Source organism: Suricata suricatta, chromosome 17 (assembly GCF_006229205.1).
Source record: "Suricata suricatta isolate VVHF042 chromosome 17, meerkat_22Aug2017_6uvM2_HiC, whole genome shotgun sequence".
NCBI classification, from domain to species: Eukaryota; Metazoa; Chordata; class Mammalia; order Carnivora; family Herpestidae; genus Suricata; species Suricata suricatta.
In genome coordinates, this window is record NC_043716.1 from 14081397 (window position 1) to 14109040 (window position 27644).

Below are 27644 nucleotides of genomic sequence, written 5' to 3' on the forward strand. Positions count from 1 at the left end.
GCGGAGGCGGCCATGGCGGGCAACTTCGACTCGGAGGAGCGGAGTAGCTGGTACTGGGGGCGGCTGAGCCGGCAGGAGGCGGTGGCGCTGTTGCAGGGCCAGCGGCACGGGGTGTTTTTGGTGCGGGACTCGAGCACCAGCCCCGGGGACTATGTGCTCAGCGTCTCCGAGAACTCGCGCGTCTCCCACTACATCATCAACAGCAGCGGCCCGCGCCCGCCCCTGCCACCGTCGCCCGCCCAGCCTCCGCCCGGTGAGGACGGACGGGACGGGAGGCCTGGGGCGGGGGGTGAGGGCCGCGGAACTCCCCAGCCTGGCTGGCTGCTCCTCGCGAGCTGACCTCCACGAGGGACCCGGGCAGAGGGCTGGAGTGACCATGGAAGAGCGGGGCAGCCCGATGCCTCGGCTCATTCCCACCGACTAGCGGGCGTGTGTAGAGGGGGAGGAGGAGCCGCTGACCCAGGCCTCTGGGTGTGACTTGGGAGGACAGCCCAGGGGAAGGGGAACTGCTTCGGCCCCAGGGTGGGGCTAGCGGCGGGGCCAGGCGCAAGGGCAGGGCCGGCAACGTGGGGACAAAGAGCCGAAGGGGATGTTGGCACTGCGGGGACATCTCTTGGCACCGGTTCCCAGAATGAATCCGATAATCCTACAAGTGGCTCTTTAGGCTTAAAACATTTCCTTTAGTGTTAGAGAGCCGGGTTTGGTTTGGAGAGCTATTCTCCCCTGCTGGCCTTTGGTAGGAAGTCACCACATACTAGCCGGGAGGGATGGAGACACCCTCAGGAAGCCGGTCAGCTTTTTCCTTTCTTGGGCATTTTTCCAGAATACTTTTGCTGCCCTCTTCCCCCACAGAGGACGAAGGTGGTGAGCTAAGTGCCTTGGTGATACAAGTAAGCCGTCTGTGATCAGCCCCGAACAAGTTGATGCCCCGCTCATAGTGTCCAGAGATCGTAGCTTCCAGAGACTGTTCTCCACTATTAGGGGGTTCTAGTTTTCACAGTATTTTGTGGAGGACATTTTCCCCCCAGGAAATAAGCCAATGAAAACCGTCCTTTCCTTGAAAGCGAACAGACCTTGCAATTTCATTGGGCTTAAGCATTGTCAGTCTTGTGTGTCAGGGCCTCTCCTTTCTCAGTAAGTTGGGGCTGTGACCTAGGTTTTCCTTACCAAGGACCGCTGAGATGGGACTGTCTTATTTATACCTTTGGAGAAGGTTAAGGAGGTTTGTGCACTTAGTACTTGAGATTTGTGAGGTACAGAGTAATTCAGAGGTTGCTGTCCTCTTGGCATCATCTGTGTGACAGCACCGAGAATCTTCGTCTTTCTCATTGTTCCCAAATGGAAGCAGCTTCCTCCTGACCAGTTGAGGCGAGCTCCAGGCCAGTCTCAGTGAGTTAGGAGCTCCTGAGCCAGGCTTCGCAGACTTGCACTTTTGGCGTAGTCCTAGTTTGGATTTATTCACTCTGGCCAGGAAGGGGGAGATAGGATATTCAGCCTTTTCGTTGCTAACACATACCAGTACCGTCTGTTTGGTTTAATAGCATGACATGAGGCAGGAGTATTGATGTACTGTAAATTGCCCTAAACCAGATATATCCTGCCTTTTACCACCTTCTTGGTATCTAGGTTTTTGCATCACAGTGCAGAATTATGACCGCAAACTGTCACCAAAGCTCTGTTTTCAGCCTTTTGCTTGTGTGTGTGTTTTGCAAAACTTGGAAATGGCAGCAGGCAGGTTTGTTAGTTTGAGCTTTCCCCGCACCATGGTGTTATGACTTTGTGTCTCTGCGCTTACCTTGATATTGAGCTCCACCTTTTCATACCAGATACAGTTCAGATCCTTGGTCCAAGAGAGAAGGCGGAGATTGCCAAAGTTTGTGGACGGGGTGTGGAACATTCATGGGCATTGTGGTAATTCTTGTTTCTGGTAACGTGCCCACTTTTTCCACATAGAGCAATTGATTTAGTTGCTGTCTTTATAAAGATTACTTAATCTTTGTTCTCCCCTTTTCCCATCAAGTTATTTTCTTTTGAAACTACACAGAGGAATTCTTGAATTTTAGAAAAGCATGCACAGTATTAGCTAACATTTATTGACTGGTTATTCTATGCCAAGTACTTCGCTGAGTACTTTCTGTGCTTTATCTCATTTTCTGTCTATAACAATCTGGTGAGAAAGTATTATGACTTCTATTTATTGAAGTGTTTTCATTTAAAAAAGTTTTTGTTTTTTTATTTTATAGCTGAGGAAACAGAGTTAGAGATTCAGTAACTTGCCTGAGGTCACATAACTAGTAAATGGCTGAGGCAGTATTTGAACATTCAAATTCTGACCAGAGAACTTATATTATTACACTGTACTTTTTTCTCTTTTAAGATCTGAACAGTGCACATCGAGGATTCAACACTTCAGTCTCTGGCCTGGGGTTACAGGTTTTATTCAAAGACCAAAGGGAAAGGATGACAAGAAGAAACTAGCTTTAGCATTTAGATAATAACACGTCTGCCATCTAAAAGTGAATGATGAGGCCTTAAAAATCCTTATTTGGTAATTTGAACATAAAAAAATGAGCTTTTTACATAGGATTATATAGCATATTTTGTGGACATAATACATGGGTAGAATTTATATGGAATGGCTTAGTTTGTAGAGTCATAGTGATAGGATGGATCAGATTTTCTCAACCTTTTCCCATGAAGCTATTTTTATTTTATTGTATTCTAAATTTTTTTACGTTTTACTACTATTTTTTTTTTTTTTTTTTTGAGAGAGACAGAGACAGAGCATGAGTAGGGGAGGAGCAGAGAGAGAGAGGGAGACACAGAATCCAAAGCAGGCTCCAGGCTCCAAGCTACCAGCATAGAGCCGACGCAGGGCTTGAACTCAAACTGTGAGGTCATAACCTGAGCCAGAGTCGGACAATCAACCAACTGAGCCACCCAGGCACCCCTCTTTTAATTTTTTTAATGTTTATTTATATATGAGTGAGAGAGACAGTGTGTGAGCAAGGGAGGGGCAGAGAGAGAGAAGGAGATAGAATCTGAAGCAGGCTCCAGACTCTCAGCATAGAGCCTGACGTGGGGCTTGAACTCATAAGCCGTGAGATCATGACCTGAGCTGAAGTTGGAGGCTCAAGTGACTGAGCCACTCAAGTGCCTCCCGTAAACCTATTTTTAACTTAGATGTTCTGCTCCCACAGGCTGCCGTAGTCCGGGAGCACTCTGGGTGTGCCTCAGGTCCATAAGGCAGGGTTTGGTCAAGTCTGCTGGTCATATTCAGTCAGGTTGGACTTCAAGGTTGACCTCTCAGGAAGGCTTTGCAAGCAGAGATTCACACGTTTCTTCTTCAGACAATGAGGTATTACTTAGACCTTGACCAGTAGACTGAATAAGTGTGGCCTGGGAGAGTAGTTATAAATGTGAGCTCTGGAGCTTGGATTTGAATCTTTCTTACTTGCCACTTACAATTTCTGTAACTTTGGGCAAGTTCTTTAACTTCTCCTCAGTTTCCCCATCTGTAAAGGAGGGAGAAATAGTAATACTGACCTCATAAGTTTGTTGTGAGGATTTAATGAGTTTAGTACATTAAATACTTACTAATGGGGCTAATGTATAATAAGTACTGAATACGTATTAGGTGTATTAGTCTTACGAGTTTGGGAGAGCAGGAGTTGAAGCAACATGGAAAACTTCTCAGCTCTGGGAGGCTCACAGGTAGGAATGGTGTGGGTTGGTGAATGCTGGTAAGTGCCTGAGTGGAGGGGATTGGGGTGCATCAAGAAGTGTGAAAGGATCTTGGATCCAGGACATGGAAATAAGATGACGCCTGTTTCCTCCCTAACCCAGAGCCTTCTCCCTGTTGCTCTAGTGGATGAAGGAGCATAAAAGCTTGCCTCATTTTGAAGTGGGAGGGACAGAAGCTGGGTGGTTATTCTTTGCACTGCCTCTTCAAGGTGGTGTTGGACCAAGTCCCTTCTCTAGAGATCTTGTGGGACTGCTCATTACCCACTGCTGTTTGTTTCTCCATTGTCTGTGTTTCATTTGGTTACCTCGTCTTCATAGTTCTCAAACCTGGGCCTCACGTTTTACTCCTCCATTACAGAGAATTCATCCATCTAGCGGTTCTGGCGGGGGAGGGGGCCAGGGGGGGGGAGGGAATTCTTCAGTGAGTTACTTCCATGTTTTACAAGTAAAGGATTCCATGGTAAAAGGAAGTAGGTTTATTTCTTACAGGACTCCTCTAAGCCTTTACTATGCTTCTGTGAAAGTAGCAAGTAAGGGAGGTATTGGATACTGGGTTTTTCAAACATATTTAACCACAAGACTTTTTGAGAAGCATTTTGAAATTCTATGGAATCTTCTCTGAGAAACAGTATAGTAGGCTCTGGGTTTAGGGATTAATTGAAATTTCTGAAGGAATTCAGAGGTTTGGGCAGGGTATTAAGCCAAATTTGCTTTTTATTAAGCACCTGTAATGTACCAGCTACTCTTAGGAACTTTATTGTAATAAAGTAGGTGTTTGGCCCTATGACAAGTTAAATAACAGCTCATACAGCTAGTAAATGGCAGAGCCAGAATTCATCAAACCCAGTCAGTCTCTGAGTCTGCAAAGTACCAGGCTGATAGCTACCATTTTTAGAAAGTTCTATTTGCTTAGGAGACCAGACATTTGATACCTCTTTAGGAAACCTTCTCAGATGGAAGTCAGCCTTTTTATCCCTTTGTATTAGACAGGTGGTGGGGTGTGTGTAAGCAATTTCTATAAATACCATAGGCAGAAGAGAAGGAATGGGAATTAAGGAAAGGGGAAGGAAAAAGGAAGTGCTGTGAGATGAAGGAGAGGATGATAATGGAGCTGCTGAGGTGCCCACGTCAGAAGTGACCTTGCTCACAGAGCTCTTGGGTGTTCATAAGCCTTCAGGGAGTGGTGTTGTGAAAACTGATGTAACCCAAGGGCTAAAAGGCTTAGAGGTAATGAGTTGAGCATGTACAGAAGCCAAAAGAATATTCTTTTTTTTTCCCCCATAATATTTTATTGTCAAATTGTTTTACATACAACACCCAGTGCTCTGCCAAAAGAATATTCTAATTGCTTGTACTGATTTTGATTTCCAAATGTGTGCATGACTGCATGTCCAGAATACCAGCACAGGTTTATGTAGAACAAATCAGCAAGGTTTTCCAAGTTCCAGCCATGAGAACCTTGTCATCGGTTCTTTTCTCTAGACTGACTGACTGTTATCTCCTTCCTTTCCCGCCCTTCTGTTTCCTGCCTTTGGCTCTTTGTGGTTGGAAGGAGATGGACTAGGGAAAAGGACCAGAACACATAGCCGTGATGAGGTTTGGCCTTCTCTGAGACTTACCTTTGTTCTCTTCTCTTCCCTTCCTCTGGTGTGGATCAATGAAGCTTGATGGTCCATATATCTGATTGCTTCAGCAGTACACAAAAACCGGTATTCTTCTGGTAGCATTATTATAGTGTCATTAGAAGAGAAAAAAAATTGATAGGTAAAGAATATCCAAGATTTCCCTCAGTGCTTTGCTTTTACTTCTGTGACTGCTGGGGTTGCCAAGCCAAAAAAAAAAAAAAAAAAAAAAAAAAAAATCACAGTGGGCCCACTTCACACTATGCAGCAATTGAAGAAATGAACCAACTTCCTACTTTTATGTTTGTGGCAGAGGAGCTGCCAGTTTTTCCTTCCAGAGTTCTCACAGTGATCTTTCTAAGGAAGTTGGCTTTGTGGTCTTATTTGTTCTTCTAAACTCTTTTCCCCCCAAAAAACACAAACACAAAACACATTTTCTTTGGGCTAGTACAGTAATGGAGGAATTACAACAATGGATAACAGGGAGCGGTTACTTTCCTTTTTAGAGTGAAATGGGCACCTTGGAAATGTTCAGGGATGATCAGAGCTGTTCTTTCATCATGATTTTGGTGTATCGAAGAACACAATTTGATGTTGCTACTGTTACTTGTAAAAACACATCTCCCCTTAAAAGTGAAAGCAGGGGGGAAATAATGTCTTCCTGAGACATACCGCTTTGGTTACACTGTGTATGCATTTATATCCCCAGCTATGCTGTGAGTTTCTCAAAGCTGGGAACAGACTTTCATTTTACTTCTTACCTCACATCAGACTTTTGTTCATTAAGAATAATGTCTAACATTTATTGAGTATATACTGTCTGCCAACCACTGTCCCAAAAAGGCAAGTGGTGAAAACCATCTGGCTGTTGCACCTCGGCATGTAGTTGGATAAACTCTAACAAGGAAACTTTCCTCCCCGAGTCTCAGTAGGACCATTGCCTAAGCCATGGGTACTCTGCTGGTATGAGAGTTTTCCCCACCACTCAGCCCTGAAGACTATCTTGACCAGGCAGTGCTAAGTTGGTCTCCTTGGAGCTCACATTGACCCAGTCCTTAACCATTCTGCAGGCCTAGGGATCACTTAATTAGCTTAGTGGTGATGGGTAGAATGACCATTATCTCCCTGCCAACCAGACTTAAATAGGAACAGTTCCCCTTCACTGATCTACCTTAGTGAAGATGAACTTTTGCCATATAAGAAATGTGCACCTGTTCTTTAAATTGTGTCTTGGTGTCTCATTCATTCATTCATTTGTGTAAAAAGGGACGGCATTCATCAGTACTCATTCTGTATTGAGGACTTCAGGTTAACTTCCAACGTTTATCTTCACTTCTCCCCACTACTGATTTTAAATGTACTTTTTCTGGTTATTCTAGAAGTGATTTCTAACAGTGAAGAAGATAATTGGGTCTCATTTCCTTTAGAGTGCGAATGAATTTACACATCTGGGCTACCCCAATATCGCTATTTCACCGTATTAATCACTATGGCTTTTAGATGGCGGACTAGTATTCTTGGAGTGGAGAACACAAATTGACCATTTCCCTTAACAAAGGACTTGAATGAGTAACTTTTCCCCAAAAAGTACAAATAGTAAACTTGAAAAAACACCAAACAATCAAAGACGATATTTAAAAAGAGATAACCTCATTAAATTGTCAGTGATTTTTTAAATGCTGTTTTGGCAAGGGTATGGGGGAAGTGGGAACTCATAAACCACTGGTGGGAGTGTAAAATTGTACAGATTTTTTTTTGGAGGACAAAACCTTAATGGTTTGCTTGCTTGTTTGTTTTGTGGGTGTTTTTGTTTTTTGTTTTTTGGAGTTGGTTTGGTTTTTGAGAGAAAGCGCGCATGCATGTGAGTTGGCGAGGGAGAGAGACAGAATTCCAAGCAGGTCCACAGATGTGGGGCTCTTGGTCTCATAACCATGAGATCATGCATGACCTGAGCCGAAATCAAGAATTGCATGCTTAACTGACTGAGCCACTCAGACGCCCTTAAAGTTTAATGTTCTTACCCTTTGATCCAGCCATTGTATTTCAAGGAATCTATCCTAAGGAAGTAATAAGAGAAAAAAGTTTATTAATAATTAAGAACAAAAATGTTCCTAATAGGGGCGCCTGGGTGGCTCAGTCCATTAAGCAACTGACTCTTGGTTTCGGTTCAGGTCATGGTCTCATTGTGTTGTGGCTTCAAGCTCTGAATCAGGCTCTGAGCGTTGACCATGAGGAGCCTGCTTGGAATTTTCCCTCTCTCTGTCTGCCCCACCCCTGCTCACACTGTCTCTCTCAAAATAAAATAAACTTTAAAAAATTGTTCATAATAGCATTTACACTAGCAAAAAGTTGGGAATACCTTATTTTTTTAATTTTAACTATTTTTAAATCCATTATCAGCATTTATTTTATTATCTTTATTTTTATATAAGGTTTATTTATATAGCACGTGAATCGGGGAAGGAGCTGAGAGAGAGAATCCTAGGCAGGCTCACACTGTCAGCACAGAGCTGGACACCCGGCTCCATCCACAAACTGTGAGTTCATGACCTGAGCCAAAACCAAGGGTTGATGCTTAACTGACTGAGCCACCCAGATGCCTCTGTTTGATTTATTTTAATATTTGTTTATTTTTTTAGAGAGAGTGCATGTGTGTGCATGAGCTGGGGAGGGACAGAAGGAGAGGGAGACCAAGGATCCCAAGTAGGCTCTGTGCTGTCAGTGCAGAGCCTAATGTGGGGCTCAAACTCATGACCCATGAGATCATGACCTGAGCTGAAATCAGATGCCATCTGGCATCAGATGAGTCAGATGCCAACTGAGTGAGCCACCCAAACACCCTAATTTATTTATTTTTAAGTAGGCTCCATGCCCAGCATAGAGCCCAATGCAGCTCTTGAACTGATGACCTTGAGATCAAGATCTGAGCTGAGATCAGAATCCGAAGCTTAACCGACTTAGGCTCAGGTCATGATCTCATGGTTCATGGGTTCCAGCCCTGCGTCGGGCTCTGTGCTGACAGCTCAGAGGCTGGAGCCTGCTTCAGATTCTGTGTCTCCCTTTCTCTTTGCCTACCTCCATTCCCAGCTCGCAGTCTGTCTTTCTCTCAAAAGTAAATAAACCTTAAAAAAAATTTGCTGGGGGGAGGCGCCTGGGTGACTTAGTCAGCTAAGCCTCCAATTTTGGCTCAGGTCATGATCTCTCTCATGTATGTAGGTTTGAGCCCCACGTTGGGCTCTGTGCTGACAGCTCAGAGCCTGGAGCCTGCTTTGGATTCTGTGTCTCCCTCTCTCTCTCTCTCTCTGTCCCTCCCCGCTCATGCTCTTGTCTCTCTCTGTCTCAAAAATAAAAAACATTAAAAAAAATTTTTTTTAAGAGTCGTGTTGGGCACCTGGGTGGCTCAGTTGGTTAAGCATTTGACTTCGGTTCAGGTCATGATCACACGGTTCGTGGGTTCGAGCCTTGCGTCGGGCTCTGTGCTGACGGCTAGCTCAGAGCCTGGAGCCTGTCTTCTGATTCTGTGTCTCCCTGTGTCTCTGACCCTCCCCTGCTTGCTCGCTCGCTCTCTCAAAAATAAAATAAAAAGTCGTGTTTTTGAAAAAGAGAAAATTTATATTCTATAAAATATTTTTCATAACAGGAAAAAAGGCAAGATATAAAATTTTATGGCAACCTGGCTATAAAAACCTGTATACATTTATCTCACACACACACACACACACACACACACACACACACACACACACACACAGATCTGTATTAAAATCTGGGAGGTTAGGGGTGCCTGTCATTAAGTGTCTAACTTCAGCCCAGGTCGTGATCTCACAGTTTGTGAGTTTGATCCCCACTTTGGGCTCTGTGCTGATAGCTCAGAGCCTGGATCCTGCTTCAGATTCTGTGTTCAATTCTAGAATCTCAGGATAGAGGGAATATGTTCTGAAGGATACCCTGTATGTCTGGAGCCATACACCTCTTTGCAGCATGTGAATTCTACGGTTTCCTAATATATTCTCCTTGACCCTCAGTATGTCCTCAGACAATGAGAATTTTTATTTATTTTTTAAAGATTTTAAGTAATTTCTGCACCCAACATGGAGTTGGAACTTACAATCCTGAGATAAGGATTGTCATATGCTGTACAGACTGAGCAAGCCAGGCGCCCCTAGAGGTTGAGAATTTTAGTACTTTATTTTTTCAAGCATCCTTACTTTTTTCATGACCTGTTTGCATGTTTTATTTCAATGTAGACCTTAGGAGTTGATATTTTTTTTTATTGTTTTATTTATTTTTGAGACAGAGAGAGGCAGAGCATGAGCGGGGAGGGGCAGAGAGAGAGGGAGACACAGAATCTGAAGCAGGCTCCAGGCTCCGAGCCATCAGCACAGAGCCTGACGTGGGGCTCGAACACACGAATGTGCGATCATGACCTGAGCCGAAGACTGACGCTTAACCGACTGAGCCACCCAGGCGCCCCTGGGAGTTGATTTTTAAGCAGTTAGCTTTTTAGTTTCTTTTTATAGGCTCCTTGATTCTTTTGCCTGATTGTTTCTTTCTTTTTTTTTTTTTTTTTTTTTGGCTGTCAGAAGTGAAATTGAAATCAGCAATCATAGATTAAAAAAGATAGTCTTGGGGTACTTGGAGGCTCAGGCAGGTACCCCAAGTGTTGGGTGCCTGGGTGTCTCAGTTTGAGCAGCCAACTCTACCCAGGCTTCTGGGATTGAGCTCAACATCTGGCTCTGTGCTGAGCATGGAGCCTGCTTGGGATACTCTTTCTCCCTTTGCCTCTTTCCGCCACATGCGCGTGCACTCTCTCCCTCTCTCTGTCTTTCTCAAAAGTAAATGAAATGAAGAAACAATTTTTAAGGAGATTTTGCCTGGCTGGCTGGCTTAGTCGGTAGAGCATGCGACTCTTAATCTCAGGGTTGTAAATCAGAGCCCCATGTTGGGTGCAGAGCTCAGTTATTAAAAAAAACTTAGCAATGTACATTCTATATGTGAAGAGAAGGAATGTACGAGCCTGATATAGACTAACAGCAAGTTCTCCCCACCTCTTGGAAAAACTGCCGGGACCTATGATAAAGGAGAGCTTGCTACATTTCCTTAGGTTGAAAAGAAGATTTCAACAAAACCTTAAACCTTATGTTATTCTGTAAATGGGATAGCATAGAACATTTTGGATAACAACAAAAAGTCTCCATGTTGTTTTGTCTTTGATCCAGTATGAGAGTATGCCCCGACTGGCCTGGTCTCAGGACCTTCTCTTCTTTCTCTGCTGCAGGTAGTACAGGGCATCTTTTGAGGGTATGTTGTAGCTACAGAGTATGACTTCAGTTTACCATAAGGAGAATGGGTTATTTTCTATAGACTTTTTTTTTTATTCCTGATTACTGACTAAATGTGTTTGGGAAGTGCTTAAAATCTGCATTTCATCTCCTGTGTAATACATCTTTAAATAATAGCCTGTTCTGTTTTTTTTTCCAGGGGTGAGCCCCTCCAGGCTCCGAATAGGAGATCAAGAGTTTGATTCATTACCTGCTTTACTGGAATTCTACAAAATACATTATTTGGACACTACAACGTTGATAGAACCAGTTTCCAAATCCAGGCAGGGTAGTGGAGTGATTCTCAGGCAGGAGGAGGCAGAGTATGTGCGAGCCCTCTTTGACTTTAATGGGAATGATGAAGAAGATCTTCCCTTTAAGAAAGGAGACATCCTGAGAATCCGGGATAAGCCTGAAGAGCAGTGGTGGAATGCGGAGGACAGCGAAGGCAAGAGGGGGATGATTCCAGTCCCTTACGTCGAGAAGTATAGACCTGCCTCCGCCTCAGTATCGGCTCTGATTGGAGGTAACCAGGAGGGTTCCCACCCACAACCACTGGGTGGGCCGGAGCCTGGGCCCTATGCCCAACCCAGCGTCAACACTCCGCTCCCTAACCTCCAGAATGGGCCCATTTATGCCAGGGTAATCCAGAAGCGAGTCCCCAATGCCTACGACAAGACAGCCTTGGCTTTGGAGGTACATAATGTGCAAAATGTAGAAAGGAGATCTGCTACAGGGTCTCCCTTTCAGACCTCTTAGAGTTTTATAGGAATGCTGAATACAAACATCAGCATTGTGATGTTGTAGATGTCAAACCGTTAAGTACTGATTTTGGCATTTAATGTTGGGTTTTCTCTTTTTTGTAGAAAACCTGTTTTGGAATGAGTAAGCTTAAAATTGTATAACTGAATGTTCTGATTGATCTACTAAACATACTTTGACTTCTTTAACTCCGCCTAAATTCACAGGAATTAACCTAAAATATTTTTTTCTCATCTACATTCTAATCTGATTCTTTCTTTCTGTTTATCGTTGTTGAAAATAAAATGGGCTCTATTGAAGTACTTAAATGGAATTTTCCCACAAAAACATAATGTTTTTACTTTAGAGGGCATGGGGTTCCTTACCATTGACTGACTGTGTTCATGAAGTAAGAGTTCAGGAGGAACAGTAAAGCATAGTACAGATGAGAAGAGATGCATACCCAAAAGCATACGCTCCACGGAGCAGCAGGTTTACTTGGCTTTTACTGTTTGGTTCATTTTACATGGGAGAAGCCAGTTCCTCCTGAGGAATGAATTGCCTTTTACTGGTGAATAGTTAGTCTTGGTAGCCTATCTCCTCTGGCCAACCATTGCTTGTGTTTATTCTTTTATTCCTTTCTTTAGCATTCATAGCTTTGACTCTTACTTCCACCCTCCCTCCCTTTCTGAGTTATGCACAGCTAGTGGTTCAGTGTAAAAGCTTGTACAAAAGTGGCATGCTATCTTGTCTTTTAGAGCTTACTGATAGAATGTGAATCTAAGCAAGGAGCCAACTTTCTTTTTAAATTAAAAAAAATTTTTTTAACATTTACTTATTTTTGATAGAGACAGATCATGAGCAAGGGAGGGGCAGAGAGAGAGAGGGACACAGAATTGGAAGCAGGCTCCAGGCTCTGAGCTGTCAGAACGGAGCCTGATGCGGGGCTTGAATCCGCGAACTGTGAGATCATGACCTGAGCTGAAATCCGACGCTCAACTGACTGAGCCTCCCAGGTGCCCCAAGGAGCTAACTTTCATAAGCACAGACGGAGTTATGTGAGCATAGACTAGCAGAGAAGGGGCAAAAGTATGTTTTTACAAACAAATCTCTAAATGCTGTTTCTTTGGGTCATGTTTATACACTGAGGAGTGAGAAGTGCTTAGAAATGTTAGCCTATAGAATAAGCTAGGATTTATTTCAACCAGTCTCTGATCATACTGGACTTGAAATTTTTCTTTTACATTCTGAATAGTGTAATGAAGATTAGCTGAGTCTTATAGATTATACTGAGTTATGTATTTTTATTTTTTTAATTTTTTTTAATGTTTTTAATTTATTTTTGAGAGACCGCGCAAGCAGGGGAGGGTCAGAGAGAGAGGGAGATACAGAACCTGAAGCAGGCTCCAGGCTCTCAGCTAGCTGTCAGCACAGAGCCCGACGTGGGGCTTGAACCCACGAACCATGAGATCATGACCTGAGCCAAAGCCGGACGCTTAACTGACTGAGCCACCCAGGTGCCCAGATATGTATTTTTAAAGTGGTTGTTTTTTGAGATTATGTTGTAAGTTAAAAGTATTGTGTTTCTGCTTTGGTGAGAAACAAATGTATGTTATCTGGGGTACACCACTTTTTCCCACTTTGAGTTTAGACATCCAAGAGTTTGGACATCCAACATGATGCTGTGCACGTACATGGCAGATGTAACTCTTGACATTTACTGCAGACCTTGTTAGCATGGGGCTAGATTGTGAAAATAGCATTCATGCAACAAGCCAGCCAAGACCCAGTAAAGAATAAACAGTAATTTTGTTTCCATTTGCATTTCCTTTTTTTTTTTCTTTAATATAGTCTCATTACCTAACATGAGGTTCAAACTCAACCCCAAGACCAAGAGTCACATGCTCTACTGACTGAGGCAGCCAGGTGCCCTTGCATTTCCATCCATCCATCCATTCATTCATTCATTCATTCATTCATCCTTTCATTCATTTGAGAGATAGAGTCTTAAGCAGGCTCCATGCTTGGTATGGAGCCTGATGCAGAGCTGATCCCACAGCCCTGGGGTCATGACCTGAGCCAAAATACAGAGTCAGACCTTAAACCAACTGAGCCACCCAGGTGCCCTTGCATTTCCTTTCTTGAAAGAGATTTTTTTTTTAAATAAAGTTAAAAAAAATTTATTTTTGAGAATGACAGTCGGGCAGAGGCAGAGAACAAGAAGGGAGCAAGAGAATCCCAAGCAGGCCCTGTGCTGTCAGCTCAGAGCCCTATGTGGGGCTTGAACCCATGAACCATGAGATCATGACCTGAACTGAAATCAAGAATTGGATGCTTAACCAACTGAGCCACCCAGGCTTCCCAAGAAAAAAATTTTTTAATGTTTTATTTATTTTTGATAGAGAGACAGAGCATGAGAGGGAGAGGGGCAGAGAGAGGAGACACAAAACCGGAAGCAGGCTCCAGACTCTGACTAGCTGTAAGCACAGAGCCTGACGTGGGGCTTGAACCCACGAATGTGAGATCTGACCTGAGCCGAAGTCGGAGGCTTAACCGACTGAGCCACCCAGGCGCCCTGAAAAGAACTGATGTTTAGACTGATTGTATTGTTCAGACTAATTGGAAGTAGAGCTATAATGAACCTGGAACTTCTGTAGTGCCTTTTCTACCATGCCCAATTAATCTGGATTCTTTCTGTGTTTTGACAGTGCCACTGCCCTTCTCAGTGTAGGTTTTGTGTCTGCACTGACAGCGTGTCCTCACGTGTCCTGTGCACGAGGGGGGCTGTGCCCTCAGTGCCGGCAGCTAGGCGGTACGCAGCTGTCTCCAGCTCTCCTTTCCCATGTCCAGGTTTTTTATAAGCTGATGCCTCGTCCCTATTGAGGTGAGGCTGGGAAATTAGAGTAGGAGGCTCTCGTGTTCTGACCTTAAAAAACAAAACAAAATAAAACAAAACATTCATTGCTTTGTATGACTTACTATAAATCAAGATCTGCAGACCAGCTAGGTACATTTTAGTGGAGTTTTACACTTCAAATTGATAAATTAGAATCCTTGCATTTTAGAATTGGGCAGAGCCCTAGAGAAACTGTATTAGATCAGCATTTTCGTAACATTAAAAAATTTTTTTTAATGTTTATGTTTGAGAGAGAGAGAGAGAGAGACAGTGCGAGTGGGGGAGGTGTAGAGAGAGAAGGAGACACAGAATCCGAAGCAGGTTCCAGACCTCTGAGCCGTCAGCACAAAGCTGGACGTGAGGCTTGAACTCAAGAAACGTGAGATCATGACCTGAGCCAAAGTCGGACATTTAACTGACAAGCCACCCAGGCGCCCCAGCCCAGTCTGCAGACTGCTTCTCAGTGTCTTAAGAGTCCCCAAGAGGTCCCTAGTGAGAGGGGGAAGCGAAGGATGCAAGGCTCTGGCTTCAACCAAAGCAACTGTTTTTAACTGTTTTACATATTTGGATCTCTCTAAGATTTTCTTTGAAGGAAGGATTTCTGTACTTAAATAAATTTAAAAATCAGAGTTTACGAACCACCTGTCCTCACCTTAAAAATGAAATTTTTCTGCATTAGTACATTTACTCTGACCACAGTCCTCAACTAGAAAAGAAATTATTAGATATTTCCTTTTTCCTACACACCAGATTTTTCTAGTAAGGATGAAGGCTGTGGAAAGTAGGTATTGATTCCAGCTAACCACCAAAGTAGGGGTATTCCTCTGCCCACTATAGTTCTGTGGGTCAGTTGGAATATAACTAAATCAGATACCATCTGTTCCATTCTGGAGCTCCTGAGATTTTAAACCTGTAAATACGCTGAGTGTTTTAACGGAGAGATGCAGGAAATAACACTAGGATAGTGCAGTGGCACCTTTCATTTTTGTTCTTAAATTTTTGTTTAATGGTTCCTCAGGAGCTGAAATAGGATGAATCTTATTTTGTGAATTACAGATGTTAAAGTTAATTTGATGCCTCTGTAGATTGTCCAAAACAATCAAATTATCTTTAAATGTACTGATTTACGGAACTTACATTCTCTGATTCAACCTGGCATTTTGCCTTTGATAGATGATAAGACTTGAGAGTAATCAAGGCGCTTCTCAGGTATTCTTAGGCGTGGACCTGTTCCTCAGGGCACAGATAGGAAAGGTGTAAATGTGCTTCCGGGCCCCAGATTATATGCATTAGTGGCTACATCAGCTCTATCTCCCCATACGGAACTCTATGAAACCTAAGCCTTTTGACTTCTATATGGAAAATTGGAGTAAACACCCCAATTTTTCCTGTGTTAGAAAAACAGTTTGGTTTGTTTTTTCCTGGAATTGTCACTACAGGTTATTGTTTACTGAGACAGGTGTCTACTTTTCCTCTGCTTTCTGTCCTTCTTGGACATTACTTTTATTTCAGCTCATAGACTCTCAGTTGTAAAAATCTTTGGAGGTAAACTAATCTAGCCTCTCAGACATTAAAGGCAGGCTTTCTGGTATCTTCACGGGTGATTTTTATTAAAAAATTCTTTGTTTTAATGTTTATTTTTGAGAGACAGAGAGAGACTGAGCAGAGGAGGGGCAGAGAGAGAGACACAGAATCTGAAACAGGCTTTAGGCTCTGAGCTGTCAGCACAGAGCCTGATGTGGGGCTTGAACTCACAAACTGTGAGATCATGACCTGAGTCAAAGTTGGATGTTTAACCAACCTAGCCACCCAGTCTAACCTTCACAGGTGATTTTTAAACATCTCTTTGGATGTCTCTACTTTTGGGGAACTTGCTATCAACACAGAAGTATAGTCCAGAAGCTCCAAACTTTATTGGTTCATAGCACATAGAATGTTTCAGTAACATTTCACAGTGTCCCAGGCCAAAAGAAATCCACAACAGTTGCATTTATTAAGTAGATAGGTTAAAAATTTATATCTTAATAACTTAGTACTCATTTGAAAAATAACAAACAATGGAAAGAACAATATTTTAAAATATTTTTTTAAGTTTATTTATTTTTGAGAAACAGAGCAAGTGGGGGAGGGGCAGAGAGAGAGAGGGAGAGAGGGAATCCTAAGCAGGCTCCTCACTGTCAGCTTGGAGCCTGATGTGGGGCTTGAATTCACCAACCATGAGGTCATAACCTGAACTGAAACCAAGAGTCAGACGTTTAACCAACTGAGCCACCCAGGCTCCTCAAGAAAACAATATTTTAATTTTAATCTCAAATAACTGCAATTACTTAACTAATAAGATGTGTACATCTAGGCGCACCTGGGTGGCTTAATTGGTTCAGCATCCAGCTTTGGCTCATGGGTTCGAGCCCTGCATTGGGCTGTCTGTTGTCAGTGCAGACCCTACTTCAGATCCTCTGCCTCCCTCTCCCTGCCCCTCCCTTGTTCATGTTCTTTCTCACTCTCTCAAAACTAAATAAGAACACTAAAAAAAAAAAAGTGTACGTTAGACACCATATAGCTTCCAAACCTTGAGATCATATCGAACACTGTCAGCCTCATTTCTTGTTCTACACTTATTTCATGAGGTACGTGTTTTGTATCATAGCAGCTGCCACCCAGCTTCTCAAAGAGATGACATCTTTGGAAGGAATGTTGTGCAGTCTAATGTGCAAATTGCCACCTGCCTTGAGCTAGTAGTTCACATGGCATAATAGATCTCAACTATTGCTATTTCCCTCAAAACTTTAACTGTGTCATGGCACCCTCTGAATTTGCTGCCGTGGCCCTGACACTATAGTTTGGGAACCTTGGGTCTAGTTCATTGTGTTAGTTTTTAGAAAATTCTTGGAGGTCCTGCCTGGCTGGCTGCATTGTTTGAAGATGCAACTCTTTATCTTGGATTTTGTGAGTTCGAGCCCCATGTTGGGTGTAGAGATTACTGAAATAAAATTTTTAAGGAATAAAAAGAAGAGGAGCGCCTGGGTGGCTCAGTCAATCATCTGATGCTTAAAAAAAATTTTTTTTTAATGTTTTATTTATTTTTGAGAGAGACAGCGTGAGCAGGGGAGGGTTGAAGAGAGAGGGAGACACAGAATCCGAAGACAGGCTCCAGGCTCTGAGCTGTCAGCACAGAGCCTGATGCGGGGCTCGAACCCACAAACCGTGAGATCATAACCTGAGCCGAAGTTGGACACTTGACCGACTGAGCCACCCAGGCGCCCCAAGCATCCAAGTCTTAATTTCAGGTCAGGTTATGATCTCACAGTTCTTGGGACTGAGCTGACAGCACAGAGCCCATCTCTGAGGCAAGTGAGTCTTTAAGGCCAAATTGGTTGTTGCCATTGATTTGCCAGACTGTAGATGCACCCTCAATATTACCTATTTCCTTAGATCAGGGATCTGCAAACTTTTTCAGTAAAGGGCTTTACAGACCATATGGTTTCTGTCACAACCACTCAACTGTCATTGTAGCAAAAAAGCAGCCATAGACAAAACAGCAGATGAGTTTGCTGTGTTCTGAGAGAACTGTTTACAAAAACAGGCAGCAAGCTGGATTTGGCTTATGGACCATAGTTGCCGACCCCTGTCTTAGATTGCTGTCGTTTTCTTAACTTTTGTTCTCCTCTAGCCAAATCTGGAAGTGTTTACTAAACGTGTTCTTGGTGTGTTTGAAAATGTTTGAAGACAAGGCCTCTGTATTCCATCTCTGTACGTGCTTCTCCGTGGTTCTATTTATATGAATTTGTATGTGTTTCCTGTCAGAGCTCACTGGAATCCTGCAGCAAGTCAGGATCAAAGGGGCACTGGTGATTGTCAGTGCTTTTCCTCTTAGATAGCAGGGACTGAAACTAGAAAAGTAGTCACCTGGGGTCACATCAATTCCCTGATGTCTCCTGTTTAACGAGTACCCAAAATTAAGGTTAATTGGGTACCAGTATCTTCCTCACTATAATGGGAACTCACTGGTGAATATCAATTGGGTAGTCTTTTGCCCCTGGAGCAAGTGTAGATCTGCTTACATGTGTACCAAAATTGTGATTATCTTGAGAATTACCCAGAGCTAGGGAAGAAACCAGTATTCATCAAGTTCCCTAGGAGTGAAAACACTGAAGTAACCATAGTCAGTCTTGTTTATAGATGATGCCCTGATTACTTGCAGACTTGCTTCTAAGGACATGACATAGGATCAGGAAGGCGAGACACTGACTGGACAGCGTAACAGCACCTCTGTGAAGGAATCATCACCATCTCTCCTTTACAAGGTGGTGGTGAAGTCTGCTTCATAAAAAGAAAGGTTAACTGGTGCTTCAAATTCTTTATAAGGTCTTTCTTATTCATTGATAGGGAAATTAGGGTTTTTTCCATCTATAACTTGAATTTTGAAAGTAGTTAGAACAACAGTTATTACTGCATTTACTGATTAGTACATTCGTTTGTATCTTAAGATTATAGCATATCTGGAGCAGGTACTCTGTTTTGCTTTCTTTGTCTTTGAAGTAGCATGCCAAGCTTTGAACCCATATACGTCCCCCTCACCCTCCTTGGTGTGGCCTTGGAAATCTTGCTTTAGTAAGTTGTTGCCTAACAGGAGAAGCGTGAATTCTCATGTTGGGTCTGATTTGGAGGAAGACCTGCACTTGGCGTAGCCCGTGTTTTCAGACTGCCCTGTCATCCCTGTGCTCCCCCAACCTGCACACTCCAGGCTTGACAGCCACCTACTCTTCCACACTGTGGGAGTACTAGGGCCTCATGTGATCTAATGACAGTCATGTTGCCTTTGGGATTTGCCTTTTCTTGGCCCTAGGAGTCCTGTGTGTTTTGCATTATTTCAGTAGAAAGACTCTATAGGGTACAAAGGGTTATTTAATTTTGATAAGGTCTTCCTTGAAGTATTTGTACTTAAAGGCCACTTTGGACATGTTAATTAGCCCAATGGACTGCTTACAGGTTTTCTCTTTTATCCATTTAAATATCAGAATCGTTTGAAGAAAAAAACACGTTGTTTCAGAGTTGTGCCATAGCCTTTGTTGTGCCATCCCACTCCATGATGTTTGGGCCTCTTTGCCAAGAACCTAATCAACTATAACAAAAAGTTTTGGATTTCAGAATATGGTGTGCTTTTCCTGAGCCTCTGTAGGGTAGAGGGGTAGAGCCAGGAGACCACATACATTTAGGAGATGGCTCTGGTGTGTCCCAAGGTCTAATCTGTTAGAATCCTCACCAGTAACATCTTGGAATGTTTCTCCTTTTGACCTCTGAAAGAAAAGAAGTCCGAAGGCAGGTTAGCAGGTTCTGGCCTGATTGTGGAGCAGCTGGTGTGGTTCTGTGGTGGGCTAGTCCCCACTCAGCCTGCCCTTCACTTCTTAAAGCTCTGTGGGATGCCATTTGAGAGAGCATGTTAAATGCTTAAAAATAAAGACAATATAACATTGAGAGAAAGTGTTTAAGTCCAGCTTTTGGGGCTGCATGGGTGGCTTGGTTGGTTAAGTGTCTGACTCTTAATTTTGGCTCAGGTCACGATCTCAGGGTTTGTGGGTTCAAGCCCCACATCGGGCTCCATGCTTGACAACACGGAGGCTGCGTGAGATTCTTTCTCTCTCTGCCTCTCCCCCAGTCACGCTCTCTCAAAATAATCAAACTTGAAAAACAAATGAATAAAGTAAACCTAGATTTTGTTATTAAGTAGAATGGAGGGGCTTATGGGTATACCCTGAAGAACCATTTTCTAAAAAACACCCAGAAAATCTGGGAGAAATATAACAAATTTTCATCTTTTTATTTAGATGTGAAATCATTTGAGGGGGTGGGTTAGGAGAAAAAAATAGGAAATCATTTGGTAAAAAGTACTGATCCTGAGTATACAGCTTGGAGTTTTTACATGTATGTGCACCAATGTGATAACCACCAAGATGAAAGTATAAAACATTTCCAACACTCCAAAATGTTCCCTCATGTCTCTTTTGTGGGTTTTTAATATCAGTAAAATGATGGATTCAGATATGACAGCTGTTAGGGGTGTTAGATGTTGTCAAACTAGCTTCTCATTCCCAAGTAAGCTCTTTACCCAGTGTGGGGCTTGAACTCACTACACCGAGATTGAGAGTCACATGCTCTACTGACTGAGCCAGCCAGACACCCCATTAAATCAACTTCTTAAACTGGCCCCTTGTCCCAGTCTGGAGGGGAACTTAATGTGAGTGACAATTTAGAGTTTTGATATGAGCATACACATCCCCTAGGTCTATGCTGTGTCTATCTACCACAATAGTGCTTAACACGACATGAATGTTTTAATAGAAAATATACATAAATACTAAAACTGGGGAAAGAAGTCCTGCACTTGATATAATTGACCTTAGCATAGCAAGGAGCTGGCGTACAGTGGCATTAATTCCAGTGATATGATAGGGAGGAGGGCAGAAGGGTAGGGAGTCCAGGATAGTTGATAGGTCAAAAACAAGAAAAATTCACTGCAGAATAGTCATTTGTTATGGAGCAGATGTTGTGCCTGGTACAACACTGCAAGCTTAAAAAAGAAAGGAGCAATGGGGTGCCTAAGCGGCTCAGTCGGTTCATCATCTGACTCTTGGTTTCAGCTTGAGAGGTTTGGCTGTGGTCGTGATCTTGCAGTTCCTGGGTTTGAGCCCTGCATCGGGTTGCGCACCAACAGTATAGAGCCTGCTTGAGATTCTCTTTTTCTGTCTCTCTCTGGGCCTTCTGTACTCTCTCTCAAAAATAAATTTAAAAACTTAGTGGCGCTTGGGTGGCTCAGTCGGTTGAGCGGCCGGCTTCGGCTCAGGTCAGGTCTCACGTTTGTGGGTTCGAGCCCCACATCAGGCTCTGTGCAGACAGCAAGCTCAGAGCCTGGAGCCTGCTCTTCAGATTCTGTGTCTCCCTCTTTCTCTGCCCCTCCCCCTCTCATGCTCTATCTCTCTCTGTACCCAAAATAAATAAAAAACATTAAAAAAAATTAAAAAAAATAAATTTAAAAACTTAAAAATAAATAAATAAAAAAGAGGGGCTCCGTCGGTTAAGCATCCAGCTTCGGCTTAGGTCATGATCTCACAGTTCATGGGTTCGAGCCCCACGTCGGGCTCTGTGCTGACAGCTAGCTCAGAGTCTGGAGCCGGCTTCAGATTCTCTATCTCCCTCTCTCTCTGACCCTCCCTGCTCATGCTGCCTCTCTCTCAAAAATAAATAAAAACATTAGGGAAAAAATTAAAATAAATAAAAAAGAAAGGAGAAAGTGAGAGAAAGTCTGAGAAGTAGGGAGTGCACCTGGCCAGCTCAGTCCAGGAATGGGCACCTCTTGAGCTTGGGGTTGTAAGTTCAAGTCCCGACGTTAGGCCTAGAGTTTACTTTAAAAATTAAAAGGGGCACCTGGGTTGCTCCGTCAGTTAAGTGTCCGACTTCGACTCAGGTCATTATCTCACAGTTCATGGGTTTGAGCCCTGCATCGGGCTCTGTGCTGACATCTCAGAGCCTGGAGCCTCCTTCAGATTCTGTGTATTCATTTCTCTCTGCCCCTCATCCACTTGAGTTCTGTCTCTCAAAAATAAATAAACATTAAAAAAAATTTTTTTAATAACATCTGAGAACTAGAATTGGGGGTATAAAAAGAAGTCTTTTAGGGGAGCCTGCGTGGCTCAGTCGGTTGAGCATCCAGCTTCGACTCAGGTTATGATCTCACGGTTCGTGGGTTTGAGCTCCACATTGAGCTCTGTGCTGATAGCTCAGAGCCTGGACCATGTCTTCAGATTCTGTGTCTCCCTCTCTCTCTGACCGTCCCCTGCTCACGCTCTCTCTCTCTCTCTCTCTCTCTCTCTCTCTAAGGTGAATAAAACATTAAAAAAGAAATCTTTTAGATTATTTTTACTAGCTAGAAAATTTTTACTTGAGGGCCTGATCTTCCTCTCCCTAGAAGACTGTCGGAATATCTTGACTTCTCATGGTTGGCTTGCTTGGACATCAGAAACTCTGAGTTGGAAGATTGCTGGGAATAAAGAACCCTGGTGCCAGCAGCCAGATGCAAGGATGGGCGTGCAGCATCGTTTCGTCTTCTCCCCTTAAACCATCAGCCACGATCTTCACAACGTCAGCAGACTGAGCTGCTGCCTTTTCTCAGCTTTTTATTTTGTCCCGTTTTCTCCGATATTCTCTAGTTTCTGTCTTCCTTTTCTCAGCATCCTATGACCCCCGCAACCACCTTAGGCCTCTGTAGTTCTCAGATAGTTCTTCAGGAAATTATAGACAGGCCAGTAGGCAAACTGTTTCTTTGAGCAAGATCAAGCTGGTTTTACAGAAGGCCTTGGTCTAGACTCGAGTTCACTTTAGCCAGTAGTTGGCCTGTAGACATTCTTAGGGAATCCTGAAGGTTGTGGGAGCATAATTGGACAGTTTCAGCTATGGTAAAAAGAGCATAAATTGGCTCTGGAGCCAATACTTCTGGGCTCAAATCCCAGCCCTGCTACTGACTATATGACCTCATGTATATCCTGTAATTGCCCTGAACCTCAATTTTATCATCTATAAAATGAAAAATTCCTGTCTTACAAGGTTATTATAAGGTTAAACTAGAAAATAGTTTATATAAAATATTTTGTACAGTAGGGGTGCCTGGCTGGCTCAGTAGAGCATGTGATACTTGATCTCAGGGTTGTGAATTCAAACCCCTTGCTGGATCTTAGAGCTTACCTTAATAAGAAAAACTTACTGAAAGTTCAATAAATAGTGGCTCTTAATAGAACTAAATGAACAGTTATCCTTAGAAACTTCCTGTATGCTCAGAACTCAGATGTTGATAATTAAAGGGTAAAGTTCTTTAGTCCCGTGTCATATGGGGCCTGATTTCACCATTGTTCAATATTTTGCCACAGGATGAATCCATTCATCAGGCTGATTTTGTCTTAAGTTTTATAGAATAGACCTATATCCTAGATTGTCAAAACTTTATAGTTGATATTGCAAAGGAAAGCTTTCATAACAGAATAATGTCTCCTTAATGAGTAGGTACCAAGTGGCATTGAAGGAGCAACAAGGTCTGTTAGTACGTGGTGGAGTGGGGGTGGAGAGCTGGCAGGCAGTGACCTGCCAAGTAGAGCTTGATGAAGAAGATGGGGGATTTGCAGGGAGCTGATGGGATTTGGAGTTTTGGCCTATACCTGCCAAGTGGGAAAACTCTTACCTTGATAGTAAGGTGATAAGAACACTTCATTTTCTGGGACCAGATGAAGTTGATTTCCATGATTGTCCTCTCCTCTGCTAGCACTAGTAGGTGGTAATGTGTATACATGAGTGGGTTGAGGGATTGTGCTGCTGCTTGTATGCCAGCACCGGTGGGGGACCTCTCCTCCTAGGCCACGGCCTGTGGGCCAAACAGCAAGCTAAGGGTAGTAAGTACCAAGAAAAGGAATACTGGGTCATTCTGGTTGGGATAGCTCATCCAGAGATGATTAAAATTTCCAAAAAGTGTCATTTTCTAGGATCCTTTCTATTTCCTGTACTCCGTGTTTTTCTGCACTGCTAAAATCACTTCTTCCTTCTGCCTGCACTAACCACAAGTAATCAGTCTGGTGGCCGGGGCTTGGGAGGCAGCAAATAGCCATTTCTATAATGTCAGCCCTAGAACAATCACGTGGGCAGGGTATGCCTAACCAGAGAATGGAGTTTTTCAGTTTGTATTCATAACTGGAAATAAAGCACTTTCCTTATTCTCCTCCTGCAGGTCGGTGAGCTGGTAAAGGTTACGAAGATTAATGTGAGTGGTCAGTGGGAAGGGGAGTGTAATGGCAAACGAGGTCACTTCCCATTCACACATGTCCGTCTGCTGGATCAACAGAATCCTGATGAGGACTTCAGCTGAGTATAGCTCAACAGTTTTGCTGACAGATGGGAACAATCTTTTTTTTTTTTTTCCAATTGTCATCTATACAATTTTCTTACAGACGTCAAAGCAGTCTAGTTTATATAAGCATTCTGTTACCTGTGATCTTTTTTAGACTGAACTACTCCATCTCTAGTCTCATTCACCATATTCAGGGTACGAAACTGGAGGGCTCGTGTGTTAACTTCTGAGTTGGCAATTTTAGGTGATAGCAGCCATGCCTGAGTGTATCAGGAGGGATGGGTATTTTGCATCCTTTCCCTCAGGTGGTGCAGGTCAACCTGTGGAAAACTGATGGACAGGAGAGGAATATTGCACACTTCCTACCCTGATTTATTCAATGGTTTTGTTTTCATTTTGAAATCATGCTAGCAAAAGGCGATAGACTGTTCCTTTCCTCCCCCATGAAGTAATATTGCACCGTGTGAATAGGAAGTACCCAGTGGGATTGCTTTTTCATTTATAGAACATGACCACTGTGTGACTCATTCTGACAGTTCCGATTCTGAGATTTCCGAGGACACTACTAGAGGCATTTGTCTTCCTTCCTAGTCAATGCTTCATACTTTTTCTTGGGATTCTTTAAATCCTTGTCATTCTTTTCCCCAAACCTACAAATGGGTTCATTCTCAAGAAAAGTATTTTTCATTCCAGATGACAAGTAGGATGTGCAGAGCACTTTATTCAGTGCATAGCTTTAAGCCAGTATTGGATTCACTGAGTGGACACCCAAACTCCCAGCTTTCTGCCTTCCCTCAAGGGTTCATAGTAGGTTCACACTGCTACCACAACTAAACAGACTGACTCCTGGCTAATGAGATCCAGTAGGGCCATTTCTCCTGAGTGCCAGTATCCTGTTAGGGGACTCTTTGCTTAGGTTCTACTTGCTTGCAGTGGAAGGACCAATCACTTAGAATATTCCATAGAGGGTTGTAGGGCCAAATTCTGCCCTTTGCTTTATGTGCAACTTGTATACAAGTCAGGTTAAAATTACATGAGTTTGGGGTAGAGTTAGTGCTTTTAAAAACATTTGAACCAATCATGAATTATGTAGTATTCATTTTAAATGGCCATAATAGTGTTTGAAGTACATTACATTATGAACTGCCTTCATTTTTGGCTCTTTTTCTTTGTGTTCCAGTTTAGTTTACAAATCCTTTCAGGTATGGAAGGTTTATGTGGGGTCAGGTGCTCCAAAGAATTGACTTCTGAGACCAAAAATGATCTAGGCTATTTAGACTACAATATGAACCCTTCAAAGTTAGTTCCCAGTCTAGAAAGGCACTTACTGGTCTGTGGTGTGGTATGACCCATAGAAACACCATATATTTTGCTTTGGGCCTCATTTTAGAAAAGTAATGTATCTTTCTAATTGTTTTTACGTAGGTTAATGATTAATATGCATTCTTTGAACTATACCAAATCATGGTATCCCAGTGACTAGCACAATGCCTGGCATAGTCAGTGTGCAGATGTCTGTGTGAGTGAACGAGGGGTGTGCAGAAGCTCATTATGCGGCACAGGGAAGCCAGCTGACACAGGATTACATACCACAAGCAAACTAATGAGTTGACGCTAATTTATTTTTACCTCACACTAAGGTAATGCTTGATAAAGATATTAATACTCAACTTTTAAAAGTTAGCACAGTGCAATGCACATAGTGGGTGCTCAATAATGTTAAATGAACAAATTTGCAATACCAGATTTAATTCCATCTGACTACTCTTAAATTTTCAGTTAGAGCAGAGATACTGTAAAATCCAAATCCAAGTACACATTAAACCTTGTTTTCCTAAAAGTATGACATCTAAAATACTTGTAGAAAAACGTTGTCATAAACTGATTTGAATGGTTGTATTTTCTTTTGACTTTGATATTGGCTTGGATATGTCTCTTCATCACATGTAATATTAGTGGAACATTCAACCCTACCCAAACCATAAGAATTTCTCAGTGATCAGTTGTCTGAAGCCATTATATGAACTGTTGGGTTCGATTTGGCTGGGTGTGTCAGTTGTGGAACCTTAAATCAAAGGACTTCTAAAATGTATCTTCCAAAAGCAAATGCTAGGATCCTATTCAAGTGCATATGTACATTGTCACAGAGCAAAGTAAACTGTAATTGGCTGCTATATTTTATATAATCATTTCTGCAAAAGCCCGGTTTTTGGATACTAATATTTGACATGGTTAATTCTTATTAATTTGTTGGAATTGTTTATTGTTAATAATGCAAATAGATAATTTTTAATTATCCTTAAGTAACATTTCACTATTAATGGTTTGAAATGGGTGATAAGCAAACCAATTTGAAATAAAATATGAACATGTGCCATTGTAATATAACACTATACACTTTCTTGACAGTTAAATTTAAAAAAAAAATGTTTTTTTGTAGCATGTATTGTATATGTTTATAGTATATGTAGTAAATAAAAATATGGCCAAATGTTTGGCTTGGTGATCTTTTGAAGAAAGTAATCTTTGAATATTTTTCACAAAAGAGCCAAATCTTTTATGTTTAGGGAATAAGAGGTGCGTACATTCTACAGCCTGCAAACAATCATATAATCAGATAAAGAAACAATTATATATAATCTGTGGGTACTCACTAAAGATGAGGTTAATCATTGGTGATATTCTGATGGGCCTCCAAAAGTTATGAAATAAATTGATTTGAGAGGAATATAAGAGATTATGTAATGATCAAAAAGCTGGTGTAATGTGGACAGAGAACATCAAACTTGTCCAGAAATGGTTATATGTGGGTGTAAAGAGAGTAAGGATACGGTAGAGGACTTTATAAAGCAAATGAGAAGGTTAGACATTATTATATAATAGGTTTTTAGAATGTTAGTGTAGATAGATATACAGTGTAATTTCTCCTTTTTTAAGTAAGTAGCACGTTTTCAGGATAATCTAGTAAATACCAAAAAAAAAAAAGGTTAAACATTGTTTTTTCCATTCTTTCTCAAAACACATGTATATATTGAGACACACACAGTATGACACTAAATACACCTAACAGGTTGGCATTATCCTCTAGTTTTGTGTCCTGTGGGTGGCAAAGTTTTAAAATGACAGGGGCACCTGGCTGGCTCAGTCAGTACAGCATGCAACTCTTGACCTGGGGGTTGGAAGTTTGAGCCTCAAGTTGGGTGTAGAGATTACTTTAAAAAAAATGAAAAGGATGAGCTTTGCCAATTACTTGGACCCAAAATAAAGCATCTCATTACCGCTGTAGACAAAGCTGATTGTCAACCTAGAGTTAAATAAAGGAATCTCCCCCAAAGGGAGCCAGCTTTGGCATAAACAAGCTTTAACAGCAAGGTGATTTAAGTCTGTTTCAACTTTTTATCAATAAAAAATAAAGTGTTAAAATCTTGTTTTAA

General features: G+C 42.3%; 1 protein-coding gene across 2 annotated transcripts; it reads left to right on the forward strand.

Annotated features, from left to right (window-relative positions):
* The first annotated feature begins 6 nt into the window (after nt 1-6).
* Nucleotides 7-27644, forward strand: CRK (CRK proto-oncogene, adaptor protein). Of its 2 annotated transcripts, none has more exons than XM_029927571.1 (3): nt 7-253; nt 10848-11383; nt 24091-27644. In XM_029927571.1, exons 1-3 carry the CDS (start codon nt 13-15, stop codon nt 24226-24228), a joined length of 915 nt encoding a protein of 304 aa, XP_029783431.1. In that variant the 5' UTR covers nt 7-12; the 3' UTR covers nt 24229-27644. The 2 variants fall into 2 exon arrangements, with proteins under 2 accessions (XP_029783431.1, XP_029783432.1); XM_029927572.1 differs by having other exon boundaries at nt 10848-11213; nt 24091-24184.